The following is a 25,019-nucleotide window of genomic DNA, read 5'->3' as shown; positions in this document are numbered from 1 at the left end:
TTCTCCAGCAGCTTTTCTCTCTCTTCCTTCACAAACAAATTTCTCACAAGAGTCATCCGTACACACTGTCTCAGTCACCTCCCTTTGCAGTCACTCCTCCTTCACAAATGGCCCCCAGTGACCTCTGTGCTGCTAAGTCTCTTCAGTCCCTGTCTGACTTGTCTCTGCAGTTGACCACAGCCCCCAAAGCCTTCTGCCCCCAATTCCCTGAACCCTGGTCCTTCCTCAGGCCCCGTTCACAGCGCCTCGCCCCTCCCACCTTCTCCCCAGCATGCTCCTCCTCTGCGCTGCTCCCTCCAGCTGGGGTCTCAGACCTGCCTCCAGCCTAGAGTCCCACGGGCATCTCATACTTAGAGCATCTGACATGTAGCTCGTCATGGGTCACTGAGCATGCCTGTTCCTGTATCTTCTCTCAGGGAATGACACGGCCATTACCCAAGTCAGAAGACTGAGTGTCGTCCTCGACTCCTCCCTCTCTCCCCCTCATTCCCAATAAATCCCTCACCCAGTGCTGTCAGTCCTGCTTTCTTAATAGGTTTCGAGTCTTCGCTAATTTGAGTTGCCTACTTGACCCTTATCGGCATCTAGGATTGCAACCCAACTTACTGTTTGGGCTGGATTAAACCTTTAGAGACCCTCAGCAGGGACCTGTTTAAGGTCCCATAAGTAAGTAAAAATAAATTAATGTAATGCTAAGTTATAAGAGAAAACCGTGGTTTCAGAAAGAACAAAATTTGTGTGCTGAAGCCACAATATCTTCTTTTTGATTCTTTCTCATTTTCTCTTCCTTAAAATAATTTCTTTTGGCGCTCCATTGTGGGCAGTACCGTAAGCAAGTGTCTCGCAGACCAACTGGGCAGTCCAGGACCACTGAGAATGTCAGCCTCCTGTGAGCCGGGCTTGGGTCTTTGCCTCTGTGGTCTTTGTGTGTCCTCGCGTCACAACATAGACCCTGAGGAATTGTTTAATGAACATGTGAGTGAATGCATGTATAATGAGATGAACTTGAAAGGGCTCACTGAAGTAAAAAGCGTTGTCAGAATGTAAATTATTATTAGTAGTAACTGTCTGGTATTTGATGTTACAGTAGAATCTCCAAGATTTTCTATTTCCAATGTTTTAAAAACAACCGGCCCCACTGTTTTGCTCCAGCATTCATACTCCAGCCTACCTAGCGATGCATAGTCTGCACGTAAAAGATGCATATAAGGATTTCTGAATTAATAAATAAATTGGTTTGTATAATATGATGGTTTGCTCAATTCTCTTTACCCCACAGTGAGGCTGCTTAAAGAGACTATCACCTGTCCGGCTGTGAGGTATTTAAAGTGACCACATCCAGCCGTGACAGACAGTGAACCCGGGGAGGGAGGCTGTGCCTGGGGGTGTGTGTGCATGTAGCAGAGGGATTACTTTGGAATTAGGTGGTGGCGACGGTGGTGGGGTGTGGGAAAGGGGGCACCTACCCTAGAAAGCCTGCCTGAGATCTCAGAAGGCCTAAAGTCAGGCAGTATGAGTAAGACTAGCTACAAATCTTTCTGGGGAAATGAAATACCATGTTACACCCAGAAGGCAGTGGCTTAACAAATACAATCTGACGCATTATTATGGGCTTGAGGACAAAACAGGTGTCAAAACATCTCCAGAAAATATTAATTACCTTTAAGAATAGACCCAAAAGGTTAATAATCCTGTCTCTCTGGTATTAATATGGAGGCCTCCTAGAAGATTGCTGATCTGGGGGAGGGGAAGGAGTAAATCGATGGAGGAGTAAGAAAAGAGAAGGGCCAAATTGGGAGAGGAACTGTGTCCATGAGGGACATTTGTCAGAGCTGGAATTTTTGTGCCCAGTGCAGACATGTCACGACCGATGTCCCACCCGGATTGACCTCCATATCTGCTCCACCCCTACCTCACTCCCCGACTAATGAAAGGGGCCCCTTTGTTGTTTTCTTTCCTCCCAACTTTTTATTTGGAAGTAATTTCAAACTTACAGAAAAGTTACTAGAATCACAAAACACCCCTATACTCTTTATCCAGATTCTCTATTTTTAACATTTTGCTTCATTTGCTTTATCATTTATGTTCTCTCTCTCTCAGTTTTTTCCTGAACTGTTTATGAGTAAGTTCCCTACATCATGGCCTTTATCTCTAAATATTTCGGTGGGGATTTCCTAAGAACAAGGATATTGTTTTATATAACCTTCAGTAAATTGAACATTGATACGATACTTTATCTAATCTGCTGGTTGTATTCCAGTTTTGTCAATTGACCCAGTAATGTCCTTTATAGCATTTTTTCCTGTCCAGGACAGGATTCAGTCTAGTTGTCATGTCTCTTTAGCCTCCTTTCGTCAGAATAGTTCCTCAGCCTTTCTGTTGTTTATGACATTGACATTTTTCAAGATTATAGCCTCCTTTTCCCCCTTTTAGAAAAATAGAATGTTCTTCCCATTGGACTTATCTGATGTTCCCTCATGTTTTGACTCTGGTTACACATTCCTAGCTGGAATATACATGAGTGATGTTGCAACCTTTTCGATGTATTACATCCAGAGGCACTGATACCCATCTGCCCCCTATGTGTGATGTTAAGTTTGAGGCATTCAAGCCCTCAAACTTAACTCAGGTCAGGTGTTGTCCAACTTCCTCACTGTGAGTTTACTAGTTTCCCCTCGCTACTAATAAGCAATCTGTGGGGAGACACTTTAAAACCGTATAAACATCCTGTTCTTCATCAACATTTTGCCTGTAGCTTCACCACCCCTCCCTTCTGGGTGTGCAGGTATTTCTGGACTCCAGACAAGGGATAGGAGTTCAAAGCTGTCTGGAACAAGGTGGCCCAATTCTGAGGGCCTCACCCAGGTAGAAGGGGCCCTGCGGTGCTGGGCCCAGCCCTGTTGAATACCGGCATTTCCACAATAACTTTCCTCTTCTGCCAGCAACAGAAGCTCATTCGTCAGTCTCTCAACTGACGTATAAGAATGTTCTTGCAAAATCTTCTCAGCTTTATTTGGGCACAGTGGGGTATAAAAAGAAGGCTAGTGCCCTCTTGGTGTCTTTAAGGATCCTGCCACAGAGCTGGGGAGACAAGACTCGGACTCACTGGAAGGTAAAGGACAGATAAGTTGTCAGTACTCTGACCCCACAGGACAGCTTAACCAAAGCTATCCCATGACTCTGGAAAATCAGGTGACCTTAGGAGTTTAGGGGAGAAGAGATGGAGTAGCTTAGGTAGGAGGCAGGGACCTTTCGTTATCCAGGGTAATCTTTGGAAGTTGAAGCACAGGCAAATATGGGTAAACAGAGATGAGAGGTAAAGGCGTTCCAGGAGGGGAAGCGTGTGCACAGAGACCGGGCGATGGGAGCATGGATGGTGCCACTGGGGACCAGCCTGGATGGGGTCAAGCAGTTCAGGCCGCAGGATCTACCCTCTTTTGTTTTACAAAGTAACTACTTTGCAACCAAATCTTACTGAGCACCTACCTAAGTGCCAGGCATTTGAAAAAATAGCTTTTCCAATCTAAAAGTAATACGTGTTCAGTATAGGAGGCTTGGAAAAAGAGAAATATGTAAAGAAAGATTTTAATGAAGTCACTCTGTTCTTTCATCCAGAGATAACTGGTTAACCGTGGTGTGTTTCCTTCGTTTCTGAGATCTTTAACATTCTTCTGGGAACAGCTTTGTTTTGGTTCATGGATTCTGTAGCCCCTCTTATCCCTCAGAGGATATTCATCATGCTTTTTAAAACATTTCATTTTGTTGACTTTGTTAATTCTGTTTTCTAGCTGGAACTTCTGTTCTCAAATTTGGTGGTTTTGGTTTTGGTGAAATGTTTGGTGAGTCTTTGTTACGTGTCACCTCCCTATGAACCTGAACTCCGTGCTCCGACTGCCAGTGGCTGTGGACGGGAGGGTAAGAGGTGCCTGCTGGGGACTGCAGGAGCTGTCCAGGTGTCCCCTTGCCCTTCTATCTCAATGTCCAGGGCACAAGCATGGGTGGAGAGGTGGGGCAGGGGCCCACTTGCCTGGCTGCTCCAAATCCAATCACCAACCACTCAGGGACTCTCCTGGGCCCCCAACTGCTGGCTCCAAACTTGGAGACCCCAGAGCTGTTGCTGTGACTGAGCATAGAATCCTCAGCCACACTGTCTGGGTTCAAATCCTAGCCCCGGCATTTACTAGCACTCTGACCTTGAAAAAGCTCTGTAACTCTGGGTCTTATTTATAAAATGAGGATGAGGGTAGTCTCTATCTCAAAGGATTTTTATGAGAGTTAAATGAGATGATATATGGCAAAGTTCTTAGAGCAGTGTCTGGCATATATACGTGCTGTATGAGTGTCAGCTGTTATTTTTTTTTTTAATTATTTTGTGATTTTATTTTTTGGGGTTCTGGTTTCTCCATCAGTTTATTCCCATTTGCCTTCCATCTTCAGGCAGCCCAGATAATTCCTTCTTGTTTTCTGGTGCTGTAATGGATTTATTCTTCCTAGAAAATGTCTTTTCTGTCATTTTTTAGAGCCTTGGTGGAGGCAGGTGTATCGCCTTGGCCCGCCATCTTGATACGTCGTGCACATTCTTCAGGTTCTTTTTCCCTGAGTATGTACAGGTGTTATTATGATCTGTATCTGTAATACAAACATCAGGGCATCCATTGTCATGTATGTCATCTCACCTGAGAGCCTGGCCCAGGGCAGGACTAGCCACCTGGTCTGGGTTCCCAGATGCTGATCCTGTCCTGGGTAGGACCGGGGGTGGGGGGGGTGAGCAGTTCTCCTCCCGGCCTTCCTCAGCCTGGGCTGAGGCTGTCGTAATAAGCGTAATGGATCCTCTATTCCCTTTGTCAAAAGGAATGTTAATTATTTTCAGCAGTCTAATTACGTAGCTAATGAGAGAGTGACTGAGATAACATCCCCTTTAATTACTCTTGCCTAAGTGCCGTTTGGAGCCATATTTTGAGCATGTTGCAAGGCTCAGTGCTTTCGCAGTAGATGGAGCTGTCCAGTGAGAGGCTGAGTGAGGGGCCGGGGCTGCCAGGCTTAAGGCTCTTGGTGGAAGTGCCTGGCTGCAACCAGTGCCCGGCCTGGTGAATGCCAGCCTTTCTTCTGAGCCGTTATTTAAAGGAAAGAGACAGTTTGGATTGGGTCGGGTGTCAAGCAAACAGCAACCGTCAGAGCTGCCCCAGAACAACTCTCTTTCCTCATTCTTCTCCCGTGCACCTGCCCTTCAGGCTCCTCTTGGCCAATCAGAAATTACAGTAGGCATTAGCTTGCTTACTAATTTTCTGTCTCCCTCCCAGCCTGTGAGCTCCAAGGGGCCAGGAACATTGCCTTGTTCACACCTATTACAATGCCTGGCCTTCAGTGGGTTCTCAAGAAATATTTGTTGACTGCTGGAATACGATACCCCGAGTAAACAAACTGGCCTCCACAGGACTTCTTGGAGTAGGGCTTCTGGTTGTTTAGAATTCTCTAGGGTGGCTTGGCTGTAGAAAGCTGTGAAGAGTTGGGCCCTGGGTGTCCAGGCTTGTCCTCGGGAAGACTGACTGGTGGGGCAACCAAGGGGCAGGGTCCCCATTGCTCTGAAGGCGTGGCGTGTGTGGGGATAACCTGTGGGACACCCTGAGTACCTGGCAGTAATAGGGAGAAGCTAGATAAAGAAATGCCTGGTCAGTTTGTCGGTGAGGCTGTGAGGTCACTGTCTGTCCCTTTCCGGCTGACAGGAGTCGTCTTGCTGGTCTCACGTGACAAGGATTCAAGGGCCCCTCAGCTGCTGCCTGATGGGATCTGCATAGGGGATTATTGATGGAGGGGAGGGGAGGCAGCCCTTTACTGTAACGCATGCCTGGCTCTGGGACAGCCGCCAGGCAGCTAATTAGAGAGCCCAGCAGCTGTCCAGCCTTTCAGGCAGCGAGCAGCAGCTACCGAGTGCCAGGAGGTGGGATGGGAGGGTAAGGAGAGGGGCATGGGGCCAGAGACCACCATCCAAGGTAGGGGATGGGCGGTCAGGGTTTGTTTCAGAGGGGGGCACTGGGAGGGACAGGTAAGGTAGAGTGGGCTGGATGGGGAGGAGGCAGGGAAGAGAAGAGGGTGACAGGACAGGGAAGCCTCCAGGTGAGACAGAAGACAGGGTGGCAAGATGTCCGGCAGGCAGGGAAACTCAGATTCCAAGCCCTGAGTGACGGGGTGCAGAATGGAAGGACAAGGCCAAGTGGAGTAGGGGGTCTGTCCCCTATCTCCGCCTACTTCCCCTATGCCCCAGGGCTGGGTCTCCTTGCTCCCCAGGGAGAGCTGACCAGACACAGCCTTTCCCCTAGGGGGATTTGGAATTCCAATTTCATTTGTAGCTGAGTTGGTCACTCTTTGGTTTGGGAAGTTGCCAAATCCACTTGTGTTCAGGGCTGGTCTTACTATAGGACAAGTAAAAGCAGTTGTTCTGGGTCACATGGGAAGAACAGGGGGGGAGGGGGCGCTTTGAGTAGCCAGAGGGTTCCCCAGTGGGTCTTTGGGGCATCTTCTCTTTCCTTTGTGGGCATCTGGGGTGGGGGAGATTTGAGGAGTGCTAAGGAGGAGGACAGAGGGAGAGAAAAAGGGATAGTGTTTCGCCTGCCGCTTCCTGGCTCCAGTCTTAGGTTCCGGGCCATGGAGACTGCTGGGGGTGGGGGGCGGGAGTTGAGGGGAGATTTGGTTTTTATGTTCCAGTCAGAGAGGCAGAGATTCAATCGTGCAAGCCCAGCTTACCCTAAATAGTTGTAGGGGAGGAGAGAGAATGATGCAGAGGGAATTTCCTGCCAGCAGCTGCTGGTTAAACCTCTTTGAGAAATGAATTCTATGTGCATGAAAACTGGATGTGCCTTTTGAGTGCCAGCACATTGTAGAAATAACAGAATAGGCATTGTTATTCTCTGACCTGAACCCGAGCCTGGCCCCTTGCCCACGTAGGAGCCTGTAGTGTCTCCTGGGATGCCTGGGACACTCTGTTCCTGCCCCAGCCCTCCTCATGTGATATGTCTTCTGTATTATCAGACCCAAGGCACCCACCCCATCCACCAGTCTAGATGATGGCTCTTAGAGGTGGGAGAAAGGAGAGCGAGCACCCTCCTTTCTTTCCTGGTCTGCAGAGAAAGCCCTGGTCATTGTAAACCAATGTTTGTGATGCTTTGTGGGAGAGAGCCCTTCCATGAGGGTGCCCTAAAAATTAGGGAAGACCCCCAGACATCTTTACGTTTCGTTAATAACACTGGCTGGTACAATCACCCAAGAATTTAGCTGGACCCTTCTCCACCTTGTTTGTCCATCTTCCAAGAGAAACTCTATGGTCTCAAGGAATTCATCTTGTGGAGGGGGAAGCAGAAACATGGTAATTTTAAGATGAGACAACATGTTTCAATAGAAGGATCCTCAAAGTCCTGTGGGATCATCAATGATGGAATAACTGGGAGGCTGTGGGACAATGGCGTCACAAAGGAATAAGGAGGGAGCAGGGTCTCGAAAGAGGAGGGGGTGTGCTGGGCTGCAGAGGAGGGCAGGCAGGGAGGACAGGCTTGAAACTGTGTGGTGGTCTCTGCTCCTTTAAACTCCCAGGAGCACCCGGCATGTTGATAAGGAGGCTGGATGGACAGACTCGGCTCTATGTTTACAAATAAGCTGCTTACAGGACGGACTAAGTAGATTAGGCTGAATGAAGGTTGCGTGCCTACAGACATGTGCCTTGAGAATGAGGTTTGGATGGGAAGCAGTTTGAAGGCATGCTATATGGTGCGGCTGGTGACTCTGGAGCCCAAGGGCCAGGGTTCAAATCAAATGTATGGATTTGACCAAATCTTTTAATGTCCTGAAACTTGGTGATTCATCTCTAAAAGGTTGGGTGGGGAGGGGGCGGCTGATAATTCCTGCCCTCCCCTGCAGGAGTCTTGGGAGAATCTTGAGAGATGATATACCAGAAAAAGTATATTTCACCCCATAGTAGTTGTTATAAGGGCTCGTCACACCTTCATATGCTCCTAAAAGTTCTCGTTCAGGTCACATAGTCCACAAAGAAGCCTCACGCCCTCTGCTCCCTGAGACCTGCTCTAGGGGGCCAGGGAGTGTCAGAGGAGGCTGAGAAGAGCTCGTGCACTTGAAGGCAGAGGCAGGACCCCTGCTATACCATCCCCTCCTCATCCAGCCTCCACCAGCTCCCTGGGGGAAGAGCCTACAGACCAGGAAGCAGGAGGTGTCCAGTGCAAGGCTGGCCCCAGGAGGGAGCCTGTTCTGACTGTTTCAGCTTCACCTACTAGGGCAGCACCTCAGCCAGCAACGGGCTCCCAGGGCTGACTACAGTGACCGACGGGCTGTGCTGCCAGGATGTGGGCTCTGGTTTCTGTTTCTTTTTGGTTTTTACTTGTGCTGTCAATGCTGCCTGCTTAGGGCTCAGGGAAGGGGAAGTGCCCTTATGTCCACGGAAGTGCTGCGGGGGGACTGAAGCCCCAGGCGCAGGGTCAGAGTGGTGCTGGGAATGAAGTGGGTGTCGGATATGTCTCGTTGAAGCCCTTTCCTCGAGATGATAGGTACGTGCCAGGGTGACCCCTGCTCACCATCAGGAAGGCTGGGAGAAGGGAGGCAGATGGCCAGGTGGGGCAGGGTTGGAGGCTCCTGTCTCTGGAGGAGCTGGGGAGGGATAGAGGCAAGGCAGAGCACAGCAGCCCACTCACTTCATACCCTCTGCCTTTCACTTTTCTTGGTGCAGAGGCCCCAGGGAGACACCCAGGGGGCGTACACCCTCCCCACCCACAGCACATGTGCACACAGTGAGTTTCAGGTCTCCGCCCCAGCCCTTTCACTTCTCGGCTCCTCTGCTCTCTCAAAAGTTGTCTGCTTGGGGAGCAAAGGCCTGAGTCACCCCTGCTCAGAAAGCCTGGGCATGGGAGGAGGGAGGAAGGTGGCAGTGGGCGTCAGCATGGGGTGGCTGGCACCCCTGTGATCCACCCTGCTTGGCCATCCGTGGGGGCATCCCGCCCCCAGTCACATACTGTTCTCTGTTTCCAAGCGGCCAGTCTGTCCTTCCGTAGGGCCCTGCTGGACCTGCACTCTGTCCTCGGGCTTAGGCAGATGGTGCTGCATCCAAGGGGTTTTCAGGGAAGCTCCAGCACCTTCATATTAAAACAAAAAATGTCGGACTCTAGATCAAATGGTCAAGTCTTGGGGATATGATTAAAAATATGTTCATGGCAAAGGGCATTATAAAGTCAGATTTATATCAGCTTGTAGTCAATTATTGATGTTAATAGGAAGGGTCTCAACAATAACAGTGATAAAATAATAAAATGAAATAAATATTAGGGTGGCGGGATTGTGGGTGGAGGGGGTTTAGCGTACATTTTGTTGGATTCCTTGTTTGCCTGTGTGTGGTTGTGCTTGACTCCCAAAATGCTAAAACGAATGTCCTTCACTATCTGCTTTCCACGAGGCCCTTGACCGCCCTTGAGAACAGATGTACCCACCACAGGGTGAAGGTGGGAGTGTAATTTGAAGCTAGATGAGAATGGAGCTGGATTCTAAAATTATATTCCCTCTCAGATTTACAAGTGCGCACCCTTTCACTCGTGGTGCAGGAAGCCCTAACCCCACGTGTGAATTGCCTGGGATCCGTCCCAGGCTCTCATCGCTGGATTAACCAGACCGAAGCAAACAGGATGGCAGAGAGGAGGTGGCAGGTTCCAGGAGAGGGGCCTCGGGTGGGATGAGTGTCTGGTGCTGGGCCTGGAGCCTGGGCCCTTGTGGTATTTGCCTTAAGTCTGCCTCTCTGGTTGACCTGGTGGCTCAGAGCTGGGGGCACTTTAAGCTAATGAACGCCTCCTCTTTTATTCCCAGGGACACATGGAAGCCACACGCCCACTAGCCTTGGATCAGCTGAGCCCTGGGGCTGATGCTTGCCCACACTGCTGAGAATGGCGCTGAGAGCCAGCCAGGCACCAGGACTAAGGTTAACCCGGGACGCTCCTGGACCGTGATCCTGATGTCTGTTCTGAACCACACGCTCAAGGGTGTGTTAAGTGAGTATATTACAGGCTTCCGGGGATCACAGGCCCCTCCTGCCTCAGCAGCAAGGGCACAGGTCTGGAGGTTCCAGTTCTGAGCCTGCTTCCGCTCCGAGGGCCTGTCACAGGCTACAGTTGTAGAACAGGAGGGCAGTCTCCAGCAGTTCCAGGCCATATCATGTGCTGGAGCCATCTTGTATCTACACGGCCTCCAAAAACTGGGCCAGACCCAGATGGTCCGACATGAGTGATGTGAGACACTCAGCACATAGGAGACAGCATCTTCCCAGATTCTCTTTCTCATCTGGAGGCTCATGGATACTTTGGGCCTCGGGCTTTACTTCTGTGCAATGGGAACTATACCTCCCCTGGGATTCCAGACTCTGCCCAGAAGCCACGAGCAGTTCACATGGCCTTGGGTAGAGCTTCCAGGGCACTGGGAGGTGAGGAATGTTTGGCACCTTAGGTGACATAAAAGTGACACCAGGGGTCAAGAGGAACAAGTCCTCTGATGATTTTGCCATGTTTCAGTGGCACCTCCTCCTCAGTCCAGAGGGGCTGCATGTGGGGCCCCTCTGTGGAGTGTCGCCTGTCCTCACATGGCCTGTCTTTCCAGCCTCAGTCTCTGGCTTTTCCTTGATGACGCTTTAAAAAATGACAATTGGTTGCTTTCCTAAGCCCCGGAGGCCTGTCCGGCCTAAATGCTGTTCTGTTTGTGCAGGGCAGACAGTCCCACTGTGGAATCGGGGACCAGCAGGCAGAGAGCTCCCTGGAAGGCCAGACAGGAAGAGCTGGTGCTTTTGACTAGACAAACTTTTAGGAGCTGCTGGGCTGGTCCACAGGAGCCCAGAGCCTTACATTCCAGGTGGGAGTTGGCAGGGAGAAAAAAGGGTAACCAGGTATTTCTCAGCTTTAGGGACATCTTGACTCTACTGCCAGATGAGAGTGTAAAACTCAGGGCTAGAATCTACTTTTCACTCAGTTTGGACTTGCAAAATCAGTCTGCAACTGGATGGTCTTTCAGGAAGTGTGTCCTTGGGTTGATATGTAGCTGGGGCAGTGTGATCGAGCCTGGACCGTGGGAGGGGGGTGGGGGTGGAGAGATGGCCATGGAAGCCACTGTGGGAACGCAGTGACTCAGACGGGAGAGCTGTTCCCCACATAACACAGAATTCTCCAGAGCAATCTACGTCATTAGCCTTAAAACTGTTGTACCCTTGCTTCCAGTCATCCGACTTCTGGAATTATTCATTAAGAAACGGTTCATTAGAAAATAGTCCCAGAAAACAAAAGGGCCAAATTCTTTTGTTACAGGCATAAAAATATGTTTCTTGTGGTGTCATTGTAGTAGTGGAAACGGGAAACAATTTTTCTCCCTTTGGTGAGCATCTAGGTTAAGTAAATTATAGTTTTCCACTTTGAGGAATATTACACAGCCATTATAATAATGAGAAATAGGCAATACAACAACTTGGAAAAAGGATTATGACACAATAAGTGAAAGTGTCAGGTTATAGAATAAGTACATTATGGTAACTTGTAAAATAAACACATAAGAAAAGATTGCAAGGGGGAAATGGTAAGGGCTGCTCGTTTGGTGGAATCATGAACGCCTTTCTTTCTATAATGCATGAATTTGCTTCTTTTAAAACTAAATTCAATCTGGATGAATACACAGCACACCATTAGTAGTGACTTTCTCTGAGGTGTGGGATAATGGTGACTTTTGCTTTCTAAGGCATTCCTTTCTGTAATGTTTAAATTTCAGCTGCGTACACATGTTACTTTTGTAATCAGAAAAGATAATAAAGATATTTTTAAATGCTAGAATTAAAATTTTTAAAAGGCTATGTTTTCCAAGAAAGAGGAAAAATGAAAGGCTGAGGCAGCTAGCCGTTTATACCTGCCCTCATCAGTGTTGAAGGGCCTGCACCTGTTTGGGCCCATTCATTCATTCGTTCCACAGGTAATAGTGGGTCTTAGTGCCAGACATGGTTCTGGGCACTGGTTGTCCAGCAGTGAACAAGACAGAGCCCCTGCTCGCATGGAGCTTTCATTCTAATTGAGGGAGATCGACAACAAACAAGTAGCAAAACGTCAGAAAGTAAAAGTGCTATGAAGAAAATAGGATGATGTGAGCAGCAGGCAGGCTAATTTGGACTGGAGATCAGAGAAGGTCTCTGAGGGCTAACAGTTGAGCCAAGACCTGAATGACCACAAGGAGGCAGCCACGTGAGGTCTGGAAACAGCCTTGCAGGCAAAGCACAGGATGCCAGCCTGTGGGCCCCACCCACAGGTGCCCTTTGCTGCCTGAGCCCTGGTGAACCTCTGTGCCAGGCTGACTCCATTCCCTAAGCCCACTTGCCCTCCTGCACCTGTCCACTGGGATTTGCTTAGCATCTGAGGCCCTCTAAAATCCGCCCCCACCTGCCTCCCCGTGTGGACCGGCTGCTCCTGACACTCTGGCTGCTGCTGCTCCAGGCACAGGGCTTCTCTGGGCAGTCTGCTCGCTGGTCACTGCCCTTGGCTGGCATTTCTGTGGTGGGGCTGGGCCATCTGAGATTCCGAGCAGCACTGAGGCAAGCCGGCAGTCAGGGAGGCTCTGGGTAATGTGTGTCCTGGTGAGAGGTCTTTGAATGGCACATGCCTGGAAGCCCTGAGGTGTGGCTGCCGCCATAGTCCTGTGAAGGTCAGCTGTGACCCCGGAGGACGTTTGTATGGATCCTGCCAGAACTTGGCCTCTCAGAATAGGCTGAGCCTTCAGTAGCTCTGACACCCAGTTCTGAGCTTCACAGATGATCCACATAGAAGCTCACGTCCTTCTTGCTTCCTTTTGTCTCTCCATATACCATCCCAGCCTTCCAAAAGCAGACACTCAGAAAATGATAGTGACCTCAGAGGAGCCTGTAGTCAGCCTCAAGGGCAGTGCAGTGTGCAAGGCTCAGGAACCAGACTTGCTGGGTTTGAATCCCAGCTCTGCCTTTTGTAGCTGTAAGAACGTAGGCTAATTATTTAGCCTTTCTCTGCCTCAATTTCCCCATCAGTAAATGCGCTTGAGGATTATCTGAGTTAATACATGGAAAGTGCTCAGAAGAGTGCCTGATTATTGCTATTGTGATGTGGGAAGTGGAGGGAGGACCATCCCGGGGCCTTTCCTGGGCTTCCCACAGGAAGAAACAGTGGAACTCTATGGCACCTGGGCCAGCCAATGACCACAGGTCTTTCCCCCCACACCTGCTTCCCTTTTGGCCCTGAAACAAGCCCATGTTTTCCTCCCTCACTAATTTGATGACCAAGTTTGACGGTTTCAGTCCTTGCGTCTTGTACCCAGTTGTAAGGGCGCCTGTCCACCCCTCATCCATTCCACTCACCTCCAGCACAGAGCCCACAGGGGACTGGACTTAGGGTCACTGAAGCTGCCCCCCCGCTGCCTTGCCCTCAGCGGCCCCCTGGAAGGGCTGTGCATCTCAGAACTATGGTGATTTGGGTGCCTGGAGAGGGGAAGTCAATGGGGCAAAGAGGAAGGGCTGCGAGGCCTGGCTGCATGGAAGGAGAATCCCAATTTTCTAACAATGTGCTCCTCTGGACAAAAATTCCTAGAATCATTGTGTTGTGGCACCTTAGCTTCCTGGAACAACATGGGAGTTTTTGACAAAACCAAGGGCAATCATCCCCTGATTTTGTCTCCAGCCTTTTGGACTTTCATGGGTTCTCTTTGCCCCTTTCCACTGCTCACTCTGCTCTCTGCCACCCCAAGGAACAGCTCAGCAGGCTCTGAGAGCAGCAGGTGAGGTGCAACCTTGGAGGGGCACTGCCCGCCCTGACAAGTCACCTTGAGTTCTGCCCTTTGCCGGAACTCTGTGTTCCAGGCTCTTTCATCAACACTTCCGAGGGCTCTTGTACTTGAGTGTTGTTCCCCAAAATCCCCTTGTGAAACTGTCCACAGCTCTCCAAACTGTTTTCTCTTGTTTTCAGTAGTGCCCACCTTCTCTTCCTCTTTACTCCACTCTGCATTTTCCTTCCTGGGCTGTCCCCTCTTTGTGTCACGGTCCTCAGGATGGTTGTGTTTGTCACCAGGAGAAAGAGGCCAACGTCCAGTGAGCTGCTGGTTCTTCCTGATGCAGGCTTTCCCAGGGCTCTGATCGCAGGGCCAAGCAAGGAGGTACTGGAAGGGTCCGGGGCAAAGGGCTCAGGTTGGGGGAGGCCAGGGCAGGGATAGGGGTCTGTTGGGCCCAGCAGAGGGTGGGTGAGTCTGCCCTTGCTCAAAGTTTAAGCATGGCTCCTGTGATTATTAGAAATGGATTTGGGGAGTGGAGTTCTGGATATCCACCCAAGCCAATGCCTGCCTTTAATCTTAGCATCTGTCCCACCACAGTGTGAGCTGACTTCCCAGCTGACAACACTGTCTTGTATCCCTGTTCCCTGTCTTCATTCCCATCTCCTGGCCCCAGCCAGCACTTCCAGTTTCTCCCATTCATCTTGTGTGGACCAGGCGTGTTCTCCAGGCACAACCCCTTGGACACGGCCTGACCTTGCCTAGGTATGCTTCCCCTCCACCCACCCCTGCTCTTCCAGGTAGGGGAGATTCCAGAAAGGGAATCCAGGCCTTGGGCTCACCCTATTCTCTCCCCATCCTCTCTTCTGTTCAGCAGCTAGCCCACTCTCTCACTCTGACAGCTACTCCTTTAATCTTGGTTCTGCTGATAGGGTTTGGGAGGGGTCTGGCCAGCTCTTCCAAGTCATCTGCTCGGGCTGGGGGGAGGGGGGGCAGGGGGCAAGTGGTAACTGGGGTCTCTGATTTGTTATGGACTGTGAAACCATTCTTGACTGTCCCAAGATGAGACCAAGAGGCAAGGAGAGCAGGATTTTAAAATCAGCATCAAGGTTGGGGTCTGAACTGAGAGATGAATCCACTAGTTATGTCAGGCTGCTGCAGAAGAACACGTCTGAATGGGAAGCCCACTCCCCCAGATCCTGTGGGATGGAGGTGCCAGGGGCATGAGTGCAGGTCAGGTGGACAGACCTAAGTTCAGAGGGGCCTGAGTCGGGCAGAGGCAGTAGTGGTCTCCAGGCCACCGTCTCACCCTCCTTGACCCCTCCTTGCTCCACAGTGAGTTTCCCTGGAGTCTGGGTCTGTTCTCTCCCCAGCCCCTGAACCCCAGCCTGTTGAGGGTTCAGGATAAAATGAGGGTAGGAGAAGCTGTGCCAGGAAAGCTGGCCGTTCGTTACATTGCACCCTTCTTTTCAAGCCTGGCCTCAGAGGGCTGCTTCTGAGACAACTCCCCTTTCCTTAAACCCTCCTGGGCCACACGCAGCTGGAAGCTCGCGTTGACTCTCCTCCGCTGAGGTTTGTTCTCCCGCCATCTGTATGTGCGCTTGTTGTTTTCACGGGGTTGCTTGGCTGCCGGCTTAGGGCTCTGGGTGGAGGTGAAGTCCTGACCTGCTTGGCAAGGAAGGCTGCCTGGCCACTAGTGAGGGCAGGGGCAGCACGACCCTGCCTCAGCTAGGAGGCGGTGCTCAAAGCAGGAGCCACTGACCAGGAAGCCCAGCTCCATGCCAGAAATGACTGCCACCCTTTCTTGAGCATTTGCTGTGGTCTTAGTGTGTGTCTATCAGCTCATTCATCCTCACAGTAACCCTGGGAGCTGGTCTCTCTTATTATCCTCACTCCACCTATAAGGAAACTGAAGCACAGAGAGCTCAGGTTAAGGTGCCCTGGGTCCCGCAGGTGAGGGGTATCAGCCGGGACGCAAACCCAGGCAGTCAGGATCTACACCCCCTTCACACTTGTGATCATGGTCTGTTGTCGGGGGTGGCTCAGGAGGGGAGAACCTGGGTTAATTTTATGCAATTTCAGGTTTCCTTAGGTTCATGTGTCTGACAAATTTATCGAGCATCTTCTATAGACAAGGCACAAAGATGACTAACATTCACTCAACAAATGTTTTTAAGATGAAATTTTATTTTTATAAAAGTTATGCCTACTTATTAGAAAGAGATTTTAGACTATACAGAAAAATATAAAGAAGGAAATAAAAATCACTTATGAGGTCACCATGCAAGGATGATGGTGGCTAAATGTTTTGTATATTTACATGTATACATGCCTTTACAAAATCAAAATCATGTTAAATATTGAGTTTTGAATCCTGCTTTTTTGTCTTAACATTGTATTCAACAAACAGTCATCAAGGCTGTTAGTGCCGGCCTTCAGATGAATCATGGCAAAGCTGAGTGCTGTCGTCCGAGGTGAACTGGGTGCAGAGGTGAGCACGGCAGTGGACGGCTCTGGAGTTGGAGATGTTTAGGAAAGTCTTCACAGAGGAGATGGAACTTGAAGGAGGATGATGGCCTCACGGGCCATAGGCTGGGGGTGGAAGGGCACCCCAGGTAGCAAAAACAGCGATGTAAAGATCCAGAGGACAGGATCCGAGGCAGAGGTGGGTCATGGAGGGCTTTGCCAGCCATCCCTTGGGGGCTGAGCCTTCCTCTCAATGTTAGATGTTAAAGATCCACTCGTGGGCTGTAAGTGGGGAGAAACGTCGGATTTTCATTTTAGGAAGACTGCTGTTTCCACACACTCCTTCAGAGTGTGATGAGTGAATTGGACAGGAGCACGGCAGGGCAGGGAAGCCAGCTGGGAGACTGCTGGAGTCATCCAGGTGAGAGATGATGAGGGCTTGAGCCAGAGCATCAGGAATGAGAGAGAGGAAGGAAGAGATGGATTTGAAAGATATTTAAGGGGTAGAAAGGGCAGGAGTTAACGGCTGACTTGGTGGTTTGCTTTGGCCAATAAGATATTAGCAGGCATGACTTAACCAGAGCCTTAAAAAGTGCTGGCACAGTTGGACTCGCTCCTTCTTGTGCCTCTGCCCCTGCCCTGAGAAGAACATGTTGGGCTAGTCCACTGGGCCCAGGTGGAGGAAGAGAGGCAAGTGGAGCAGAGCCACCCCAGCCAAGCACAGGACAGAGACCCCAGATGACTCACAGTCTCATCACTGATTCCAGCCAAGATCTGCCAACCCCCACACACATAAGCTGCAATAATAAATGAGAGTTGATTTAAGCCACTGAGTTTTGGGATGGTTTGTTATGTAGCAATTGCTAACTGATAAAGAATGCCTTTGTTCTTGAATTGAATGCCTACTGTGTGCCAGGTACTACTCTAGGCACTGGGAATGCAGTGCTGAACCTGACAGACAAGGTCCTTTACTCTCAGGGAGCTCATGTTAGAGTGATAATGTGGCAGAGGAAGCTAGAATGATGCCAGGGACTCTGGCTGCTAACTGGGTGTGTGGTGGTACCATTGATCAGGACGGGGGTCATAGAATGGAAACAGGTTTTGGAGTAAAGATAATGAGTTTGATTTAGGAAAGGAGTATGCGGTGCGTGTGGGACATTTAGATGGAGGTGTTCAGGAAGGAGTGAGATACACAGGTGTAGAACACAGGAAAAAGGTCTGGCTGTGGAGAAAGTTGTCAACATATAAAACACAAGATCACGTACCAAAGAGAGACAGTAAGTGCTGTGGATATTCAGAGGAGGAAGAAGGATTTGTGGCTGGGAGGATGAAAAAGGTTTTGTTCTGAAGGTAACCTGTAAGCTGGGTTTGTACTTGTGGAGGTGAGAGGAGAAAAGCACACGAAATACAATGGATAGGATCTGCAAAGGCCTGGAGGTAAGACAGGGAGAGCTGGACTGTACGAATAAGGCTGCCAAAGTAGACCGGAGTGAGATCATGGAGAATCTTGAATGCCAGGCTGAGGATGCTGTAGTGTTTCATGAGGAAATGGGCAGCCATTGAATGTTTTTGAGCAGGGGAGTGACATTAGGTACGCATGTCTAGGAGATGGGCAGTAGTATGCAGTGGGATGAGTTTTGAAGCAGAAATCAAGAGATATGGATTCTAGTCTCAGCTCTTCCATTCACTGGCCCTGGGGTATGGGGCAAATGTCTTCTCTCTGAGTCTCAACTGCCTTTCTTAAAAAAACAGGGGTAAAACTATCTGCCCTTCACATGAATCTTAATTCTGTAAGAACCAATGACAAAACGTGAATGAAAGCACTTGGAAGACCACAAAGCAATGCACAAGGGTGTGTATTATTGTGACTAGGCCTCCTTTAGCTGAAAGATGAGACTGGGATTCCCAGACAGATGGGCAGACTGCATATGTCACCTTGTTAACCTCTGTCCCCTCTCCCACCTCAGAGAGGGGATTGACAGAGATGTCAAACCTGGTGTCCACTGGCAGCTGGCAGAGCTGGGATTCATATTCTCATGCCCTGCCTTGCCGTTCTTGATGCAACCCTGAACTCTCCCACCCCACCCTTTGCGTAAAAGACATGTGTCATTTAGAGAATGCCTGCTCAGGAGAGGCCTGTGCCAAAGCTGCAGAACAGAGGACTGGAAAAGAGTCTCTGCCCTCAAGGAGCAGACAGGCTAGTTGGATCAAGAGGGCATGTGCATCAAAGTAGTAAATAGAGTGGCACTGGATAAAGGGCCAAATGAGTGGTCCACATAGTCGCTAGTGGAGGGCGAGGAGAAAACAGAGAGGCTGTGGGCCAGGCCAGTCTTGAGGGAAGCAGACTGGGGCCTTGAAGAAGGGTGGGGTTTAAAAGAGAGGAGGGGAAGGGAATAAGAAGTAGAAAGGAGGACTCTCTCCTGTCAGCCCACTGGTTTCCTCTCACCTCGAAACTAAACACCAAAACCCCGCTTAATGGAGCAGTTGAAGACAAATGTGACCACAACGAGCTAGCACTTCACACCCATTAGGATGCCCATCATCAAAAAACCAGAAAATAACAAGTACTGACAAGGATGTGGAGAAACTGGAACCCTTGTGCATTGCTGTTGGGAATGTAAAATGGTACATCCGTTGTGCGAAACAGCAAGGCCCTTCCTCAGAAAATAAAAATAGAATTACCATATGATCCAGCAGTTCCATTTCTGGGTGTACACACAAAAGAATTAAAAGCAGGGACTTGAACAGATATTTGTACACCCATGTGCACAGCAGCGTTATTCACAATAGCCAAAAGGTGGAAGCAACCCATTAATGGATGAATGGATAAACAAAATGTGATAATATCTAGATAGATAGATCACAATGGAATGTTATTCAGCTTTTAAAAAGTGAAGGAGATTCTGGCACATGCTACAACACGGATGAACCTTGAAGACGTTATGCTCAGTGAAATGAGCCAGTCACAAAAGGACAAATACTGTATGATTCTACTTAATGAGGTGCCCAGAGTAGTAAAATTCACAGAGACAGAAAGTAGAATGGTGGTTGGGCTGGGGACGGGGTATGGAGTTTCCGTTTGGGATACTGAAAAAGTTCTGGAGATGGATAGTGGTAATGGTTGCACAAAAACGTGAATTACTTAATCGTATACAGTCATGCCTCACTTAATGACGGGGATATGTTCTGAGAAATGCATTGTTAGGTGATTTTGTTGTGTGAACATCATAGAGTGTACTTACACAAACCTAGGTGGCTTAGCCTGCTACACACCTAGGCTGTATGGTACTCATTTTATGGGACCATCATTGTATATGCAGTCCATCGTTGACCGAAATGTCCTTATGCAGTGCAAGACTGTACTTACGAATGGTTAAAGTAGTAACTTTTACATTATGTGTATGTTAGCACCACACACATAAAAGACAAATGTGATAAGTTACTTAGGAAGATCTCCTAAGAGAGAGAAAGATGAGTGAGGAGGAACTGTTTAAGAAGAAGTTGGGGAAGAGATGCGGCTCCCAGAGGATGGGCCTGGGGAGACATGAGCCCGTAGCCTAGAAATTGGGGTGATTGGTGGGCCAGGACAGCCAACTCTTCCACTGACCACAGATGGTCCCAGTGAGTTATTACAGGGAATGTAGTAGACGCCTCCTTCCGAGTAGCATTTGAGTGGAGTTGCTCAGAGGAAGCCAGTGGAGCTGTTTGTTTTCTTCCTTTCATTTCTCCTGCCCACCTGGCTAAGGTAAGGAATATGGAATAAAGTAATGAACATGGAATAGGGTCAAGAATATGACTGGTAACCAAAGGGAAGGGTAGAGGCAGGTTAGAAATCCCCTCAGCCGGGTCACATTAGAGACGGGCTGGGCGGTGGGAAGCCACAGGAGGCGAATCCCTCCCTCCCTCACCTATCTCCTTTGTGTCCCACTCCCCACTCCCCGCAGCCGGCCCCAGTCGGTGCCATGGCTTCAGCCGAGCCCCTGACGGCGCTGTCCCGCTGGTATCTGTACGCCATCCATGGCTACTTCTGCGAGGTGATGTTCACGGCAGCCTGGGAGTTCGTGGTGAACTTGAACTGGAAGTTCCCGGGGGTCACGAGCGTGTGGGCGCTCTTCATCTACGGCACCTCCATCCTCATCGTGGAGCGCATGTACCTGCGCCTGCGGGGCCGCTGCCCGCTGCTGGTGCGCTGCCTCATCTACACGCTCTGGACCTACCTGTGGGAGTTCACCACCGGCTACATCCTGCGTCAGTTCAACGCCTGCCCCTGGGACTACTCCCAGTTCGACTTTGACTTCATGGGCCTCATCACCCTGGAGTACGCCGTGCCCTGGTTCTGCGGGGCCCTCATCGTGGAGCAGTTCGTCATCCGCAACACCCTGCGCCTCCGCTTTGACAAGGATGCAGAGCCCGGGGAGCCAGGCGGCCCCTTGGCCCTGGCCAACGGCCACGTTAAGACTGACTGAGTGGGGGGCTAGTGGGTGGGGCCCGGGGGTCTCTCATGGACCGTGTGGACAAAGATACCAAGCTGGTGGGGTTGCCCTTTCTGTACAGCACAAGCCCAGCCCCAGCCCGGCCTCGGCCCGGTAGGGCGCTCTCATCCCCGCGCACCCTCCACTGTGGGCGGGCATTGGGGCGTGGCCAGGTGTGGGGGCGTGGTCGGGTGTTGGCTGTGAGGTGTCGAGGCAGCCGAGGGACTTTGGGAAAGGTCTGAGGATCTCAGCACAGCTCAGACGCTGGCGGCGGGAGGCCTGTGGCTAAGCAGCGACTGGACTACATGGGTGACTTTGGAAGCAGCAGGCCCTGTCCTGGCTAAGGGACTCAGAGAATGGGCAGAAGACGGGAGGCAAGGCTTGAGGGGGCTTTGGGCTGCTGCAGCGGCCACCTCGCTCCCTCCCACCTTGTTTAGTTGGGCTTTGGCTGGTTCCATTAGGCAATATTCAGGTGCTTGCTTGCAACCAATACCTCCCCAGGGGCCTGCTGAGCTGCAGCTGAGACTGGGCAGCCAGGAGGCTGCTTGGCAGTAGTGTTGGTCTACAAGGGCTGGGAGGCCTTCCCTTGGCTCCACTCCCTTCCCCCAGGGCCCCATGCTGCTCCCTTGGCCTTTTGGGGGCCCCCCTGGTGCTGGATTCCCACCAACCTTGGGCTTTTGGAGGTTTTAATCCCTGTGTGTTGGGTGGCGTTTCCCCCTTTTCTCTTTTATTTTCAAGGCTTTACCACTAGCGGCCCCTTTGTCCATGTCAATCACCCCACCCACCCCCAACCCCAGCTCCCTAGCCAACACAGCAGCTGCCGGATATAGAACCCTGAGACAGACCCCACCTTCCTGCAGCCCTCCCTCCCTATTTCTGCTGGCCTGGTGACTGGGAACACCTCCTCACCCCTGGTCTGCTGGGTGGTGGCAGTGCCCTGGTGCTCTTCTCCATGCTCCCTCCCGGCAGTGGCTCAGCTGATAATGAATGACACCCCCAACACGCAGTCAGGCGAGATGGACCACACGGATCCGCAATGGGGACTTAGAGACAAATCAATTCCGGGTGGTAGTGGTGGTGGGAGGGGTCAAGACACCCGGCTGGTTTACTTTCAAGCCAGTCAGGGACAATCTAGCTTTCTAGGGGATGGAGGAGCAGGTATCCAGTGTTGGAGACCCATGGAGAATGAGGGAGGAGGAAAAAGAGGAGGCCTTTCAGCTTTGGGAGAGCCTTTGGAGCATCCTTAGTGCGAAGAACTCAGTTCTGGTTCTGCCATAGCCCCAGCCCTGCAGCCAAACCTCCTCAGGGCTTCCCCTTCCCCCACCCCTCCCAGCAAGGCTGACCCTTTGAGCTTGCTCCTTAAACAGTATTAACCCTGCCATGCTCATGGTCATTGTCATCTCGGTTGCTCTGCCTTCCCCCATGACAGGTCCATTGCTGGCAGTGGACAGGTGAAATTCTCACTCCAGCCCACTTCCAGCTCCAGCCCCCACTCCCGGAGAGGAGAGGTCCATCAGGATGGCAGCCTATCCCATGGTAGATGGGCTTTTCTTGACCACACTAGGACTCTTAGGTAGAAATTAGCCTCTCTTTCTATAGGTCATTAAAAAGTGATAATCCCACACCTGTAGAGAGAATCTCCTCTTCTTGCTGTGCTGCAGCTCCACCTGGGTGGTGCAGACAGCGCCAGCCAAGGGTGTGTGTTTGGGGGGGGGGGGGGGATTGGGGGTGGGCAGAAGTGATGTCCTGGATTGGGAGAAATGCTGGGAGACTGCCTTTGTGCAGTTGACCCTATCCAGGACAGGAAGAAGGGTGTTTTCCAGCCTCTGCATCCTGGCCAAGGTCCTCAAATCCAAGGATGAACTACCTTCTGCAGGGGCCCGCCCTACCTTTGATTTTACTGTGGCCCCAATTCCAAGGCTTTGGGGCTTCCAGGGCTTCAGGCTTCCAGTGGAGGGGTAGACTGCTTTCCAACTACAGGTGGAGGGGATTCCAGAGGGAGAATATTGTCTGGCTTCTCTGTTCCATCCAGGTCATTGTTTCCTTGGTCCTCTCCCCTAATTTCATTTTATCTCAGTCTCCCAGACCCTAACACTCCTTCAGGGTCCCCATGTGGGCCCCTAGACCACACTGCCCATCTTTGCTCTCCCCTTCCACGATAGAATCTGGTGGTCCCCTTGTTGATGTCTCGTAGCATAAGGCCTGCATAATTCTCATCCAGAGCAAGCCCTTGGATGGCCCACCAGGTCTGGCCACTCCAGTTGTTGCCCCAAGGGCTTTTCCTGGCATCATCTTCTCTCTGGGTCCTATAAACTCCCAAGTGCAGGAGGTCTCAGAGTAAATCTACCTGCCTGACAATGGGCGGACATTGTGTTTCTGCTTCATCCAAGTGCCCTGTGGCTCCTATTATCCCTAGTAGGGCACAGTGCCCCCAAGAAAGGGAGGTGATGACCTGGGGCTTGACCACAGGATCTGCAGGCTCAGAGCTCACGAGGGGTAGCCCAGACTTCAACTCTTGCTGTTTTGGGTATCTTCAGGGCCCCAATCCCTTAGTGCCCAGGGACCCAAAGTTTGGAGTAATCCCAGCCCTGCCAAGCAGTGGGGGTGCTGGCGGGGAGGGTCTGCTTGCTGTTTCTAAACCGCTGGTGTCCTGGGCCTCTCTCCACTGGACATGGCAGCATCTCTGAATTACAGATCGCCATGTGCTGCCCTGCGTGGTCGAACCGCTTCTGACGTCTGCTAGGTGTCCTGTCACGTGTGCCCTGTCCCCTCTGATGCCAGTGAGTCAGGATGGCCTACGCTTATTCACAGCAATAATACCTGGGGAGTGCCCATGGAGTCCTTTTGTCTGGTCCCTCCCTCTCTGCATGGGTCTCCTGGGGAGGCAGTGCTGAGTGGGTCAGTTCCTGAGAACCTGTGTTTCTGGAGCTCTGGGCTGTGCAGACGTCATGGCAGGGGATGCAGAAAGGAGAGGCCGGCCGCCTAAGGCAGGCAGAGTATCTTCCATCCTGAGGCCACCCCAGATCTGGAGGAGCTGCAGGTCCTGGCTTTGTAAAAGGGCCTTTGAAGTGGGTGGGCCTGTCTCCCACCTCTGGCAGCTCTTCAGAAGAACACACAGCTGGTTTGTGCACCCACTGCCTGCTTTGTCTCCATCGGTCTCTTTGTCTCTTCCTTTTCACATTCGTGCACATGAAATATACTGGTGTTTGTGTGTCAGGACTGGCTCTGACCCATCTCTGTTTCTTCTATTTTGGAGCCCCTGTCCTAGGGGCTGCTGGAGGCCAGGCCCTTCACAGCCTGGCATAGCGCTGTCCTGAACCAAGAGGGCTGCTGGGTGGGGCCACCCCGTTGGGAGGGCAGGTGGCACTCCCAGCCACTCCTTTTCTGTTTTGTCTGACCTGGTAACCTGAATTCTCCACCCAGCCATCCACGCTCCACTGGTAGCAGAATGGATCCAGCCCTTACTTTGGTCCCATGCTGCCAGGCAGATGGGGAGGCCTGGGCAGTATCCAGGTTGGCTACAGGTTAGCCGCATTTGCTCATGAGATGAGCTCCTCTTGAACACGCCATGACCTGGGATGTCTCATGGGACATGAGGGGCCAAGTGAGGAGGCTGAGGGTACCCCAAAGGGCTGTACAGCCAGAGCCCCTTATGCTTCATTACATTACAAGTCACGCTATGAAGAAGAGAGCTCTGCCCTCATCCCTGGCAGTTCTGCTTTCCCTGAGAAGTGCTTTTGGAGGCAGTAATCCCTCCCTACTTTGTGCTCCTCTGCTCTGTCTAGTGTCCCTTGTCCTTCTCTCCCCCCACCATGCCATGCCACTTTCCTACTTCTAGGGAGAGGATGGAGGGTTCAGAAGTTGCTCAGTCAGTTGAACTAAACACAAATGGCCTGGCCCCCCTGCCACAGCCACTGGTTTTCTGGAAGGAGTGGACAGTGTGCTTTATGAATCATCGGGAAGGCCCATTCCCTCTCTCACTCACTTGAAGGTGTTCATTTATTTGACTGAAGCTTTTCCCCTTATAAAAATGAGCAAACGTAAAGCCCCAGCAGTTGTTTACATGTTAGTATAAACAAATCTAAAAGGCTGTTCCCTTAGAGCAGGTTTTTGTAGAAAGAAAGAGGCAAGCATAATGAAACAGGGTCTACATTATGGAGCTTCAGAGAAAAGGCAAGAGGTAGGGCTCAGAACAAGGAATCTGAGGGGACCTAAGACTCTTCTTAACTGGCTGGCTCCTTCTATACTCTACTCAATGGCTGCTTTCCTTTCTTGATACTTTCCTTC

At 50.9% G+C, this 25,019-nt stretch overlaps 1 protein-coding gene across 50 annotated transcripts in view; it reads left to right on the top strand.

Moving 5' to 3' along the window:
• TMEM229B (transmembrane protein 229B) overlaps nucleotides 1–23,948 on the top strand; it is a 36,763-nt gene extending 12,815 nt beyond the window's left edge. For 3 of the 50 annotated variants that reach the window (XM_070249932.1, XM_070249930.1, XM_070249924.1), the window contains exons 2-4: nucleotides 9,853–10,034; nucleotides 14,097–14,181; nucleotides 20,205–23,948. In XM_070249932.1, coding sequence (XP_070106033.1) covers nucleotides 20,223–20,726 — 504 coding nt within the window. In that variant the 5' untranslated portion in view covers nucleotides 9,853–10,034; nucleotides 14,097–14,181; nucleotides 20,205–20,222 and the 3' untranslated portion in view covers nucleotides 20,727–23,948. Of the gene's footprint in view, nucleotides 1–2,899; nucleotides 3,113–8,364; nucleotides 8,550–9,852; nucleotides 10,035–14,096; nucleotides 14,182–14,394; nucleotides 14,560–15,268; nucleotides 15,367–16,204; nucleotides 16,460–20,204 lie in introns of those variants that run through there. The other 47 variants (XM_070249923.1, XM_070249921.1, XM_070249920.1 and 44 more) reach the window with 40 other exon arrangements.
• The last annotated feature ends 1,071 nt before the right edge of the window (nucleotides 23,949–25,019 follow it).

The sequence above is a fragment of the Equus caballus genome, chromosome 24, assembly GCF_041296265.1.
Source record: "Equus caballus isolate H_3958 breed thoroughbred chromosome 24, TB-T2T, whole genome shotgun sequence".
In the NCBI taxonomy this organism is placed as follows: domain Eukaryota; kingdom Metazoa; phylum Chordata; class Mammalia; order Perissodactyla; family Equidae; genus Equus; species Equus caballus.
The sequence above is the reverse complement of the archived record's forward strand: the minus strand, read 5'-3'. Positions and strand labels throughout refer to the sequence as shown.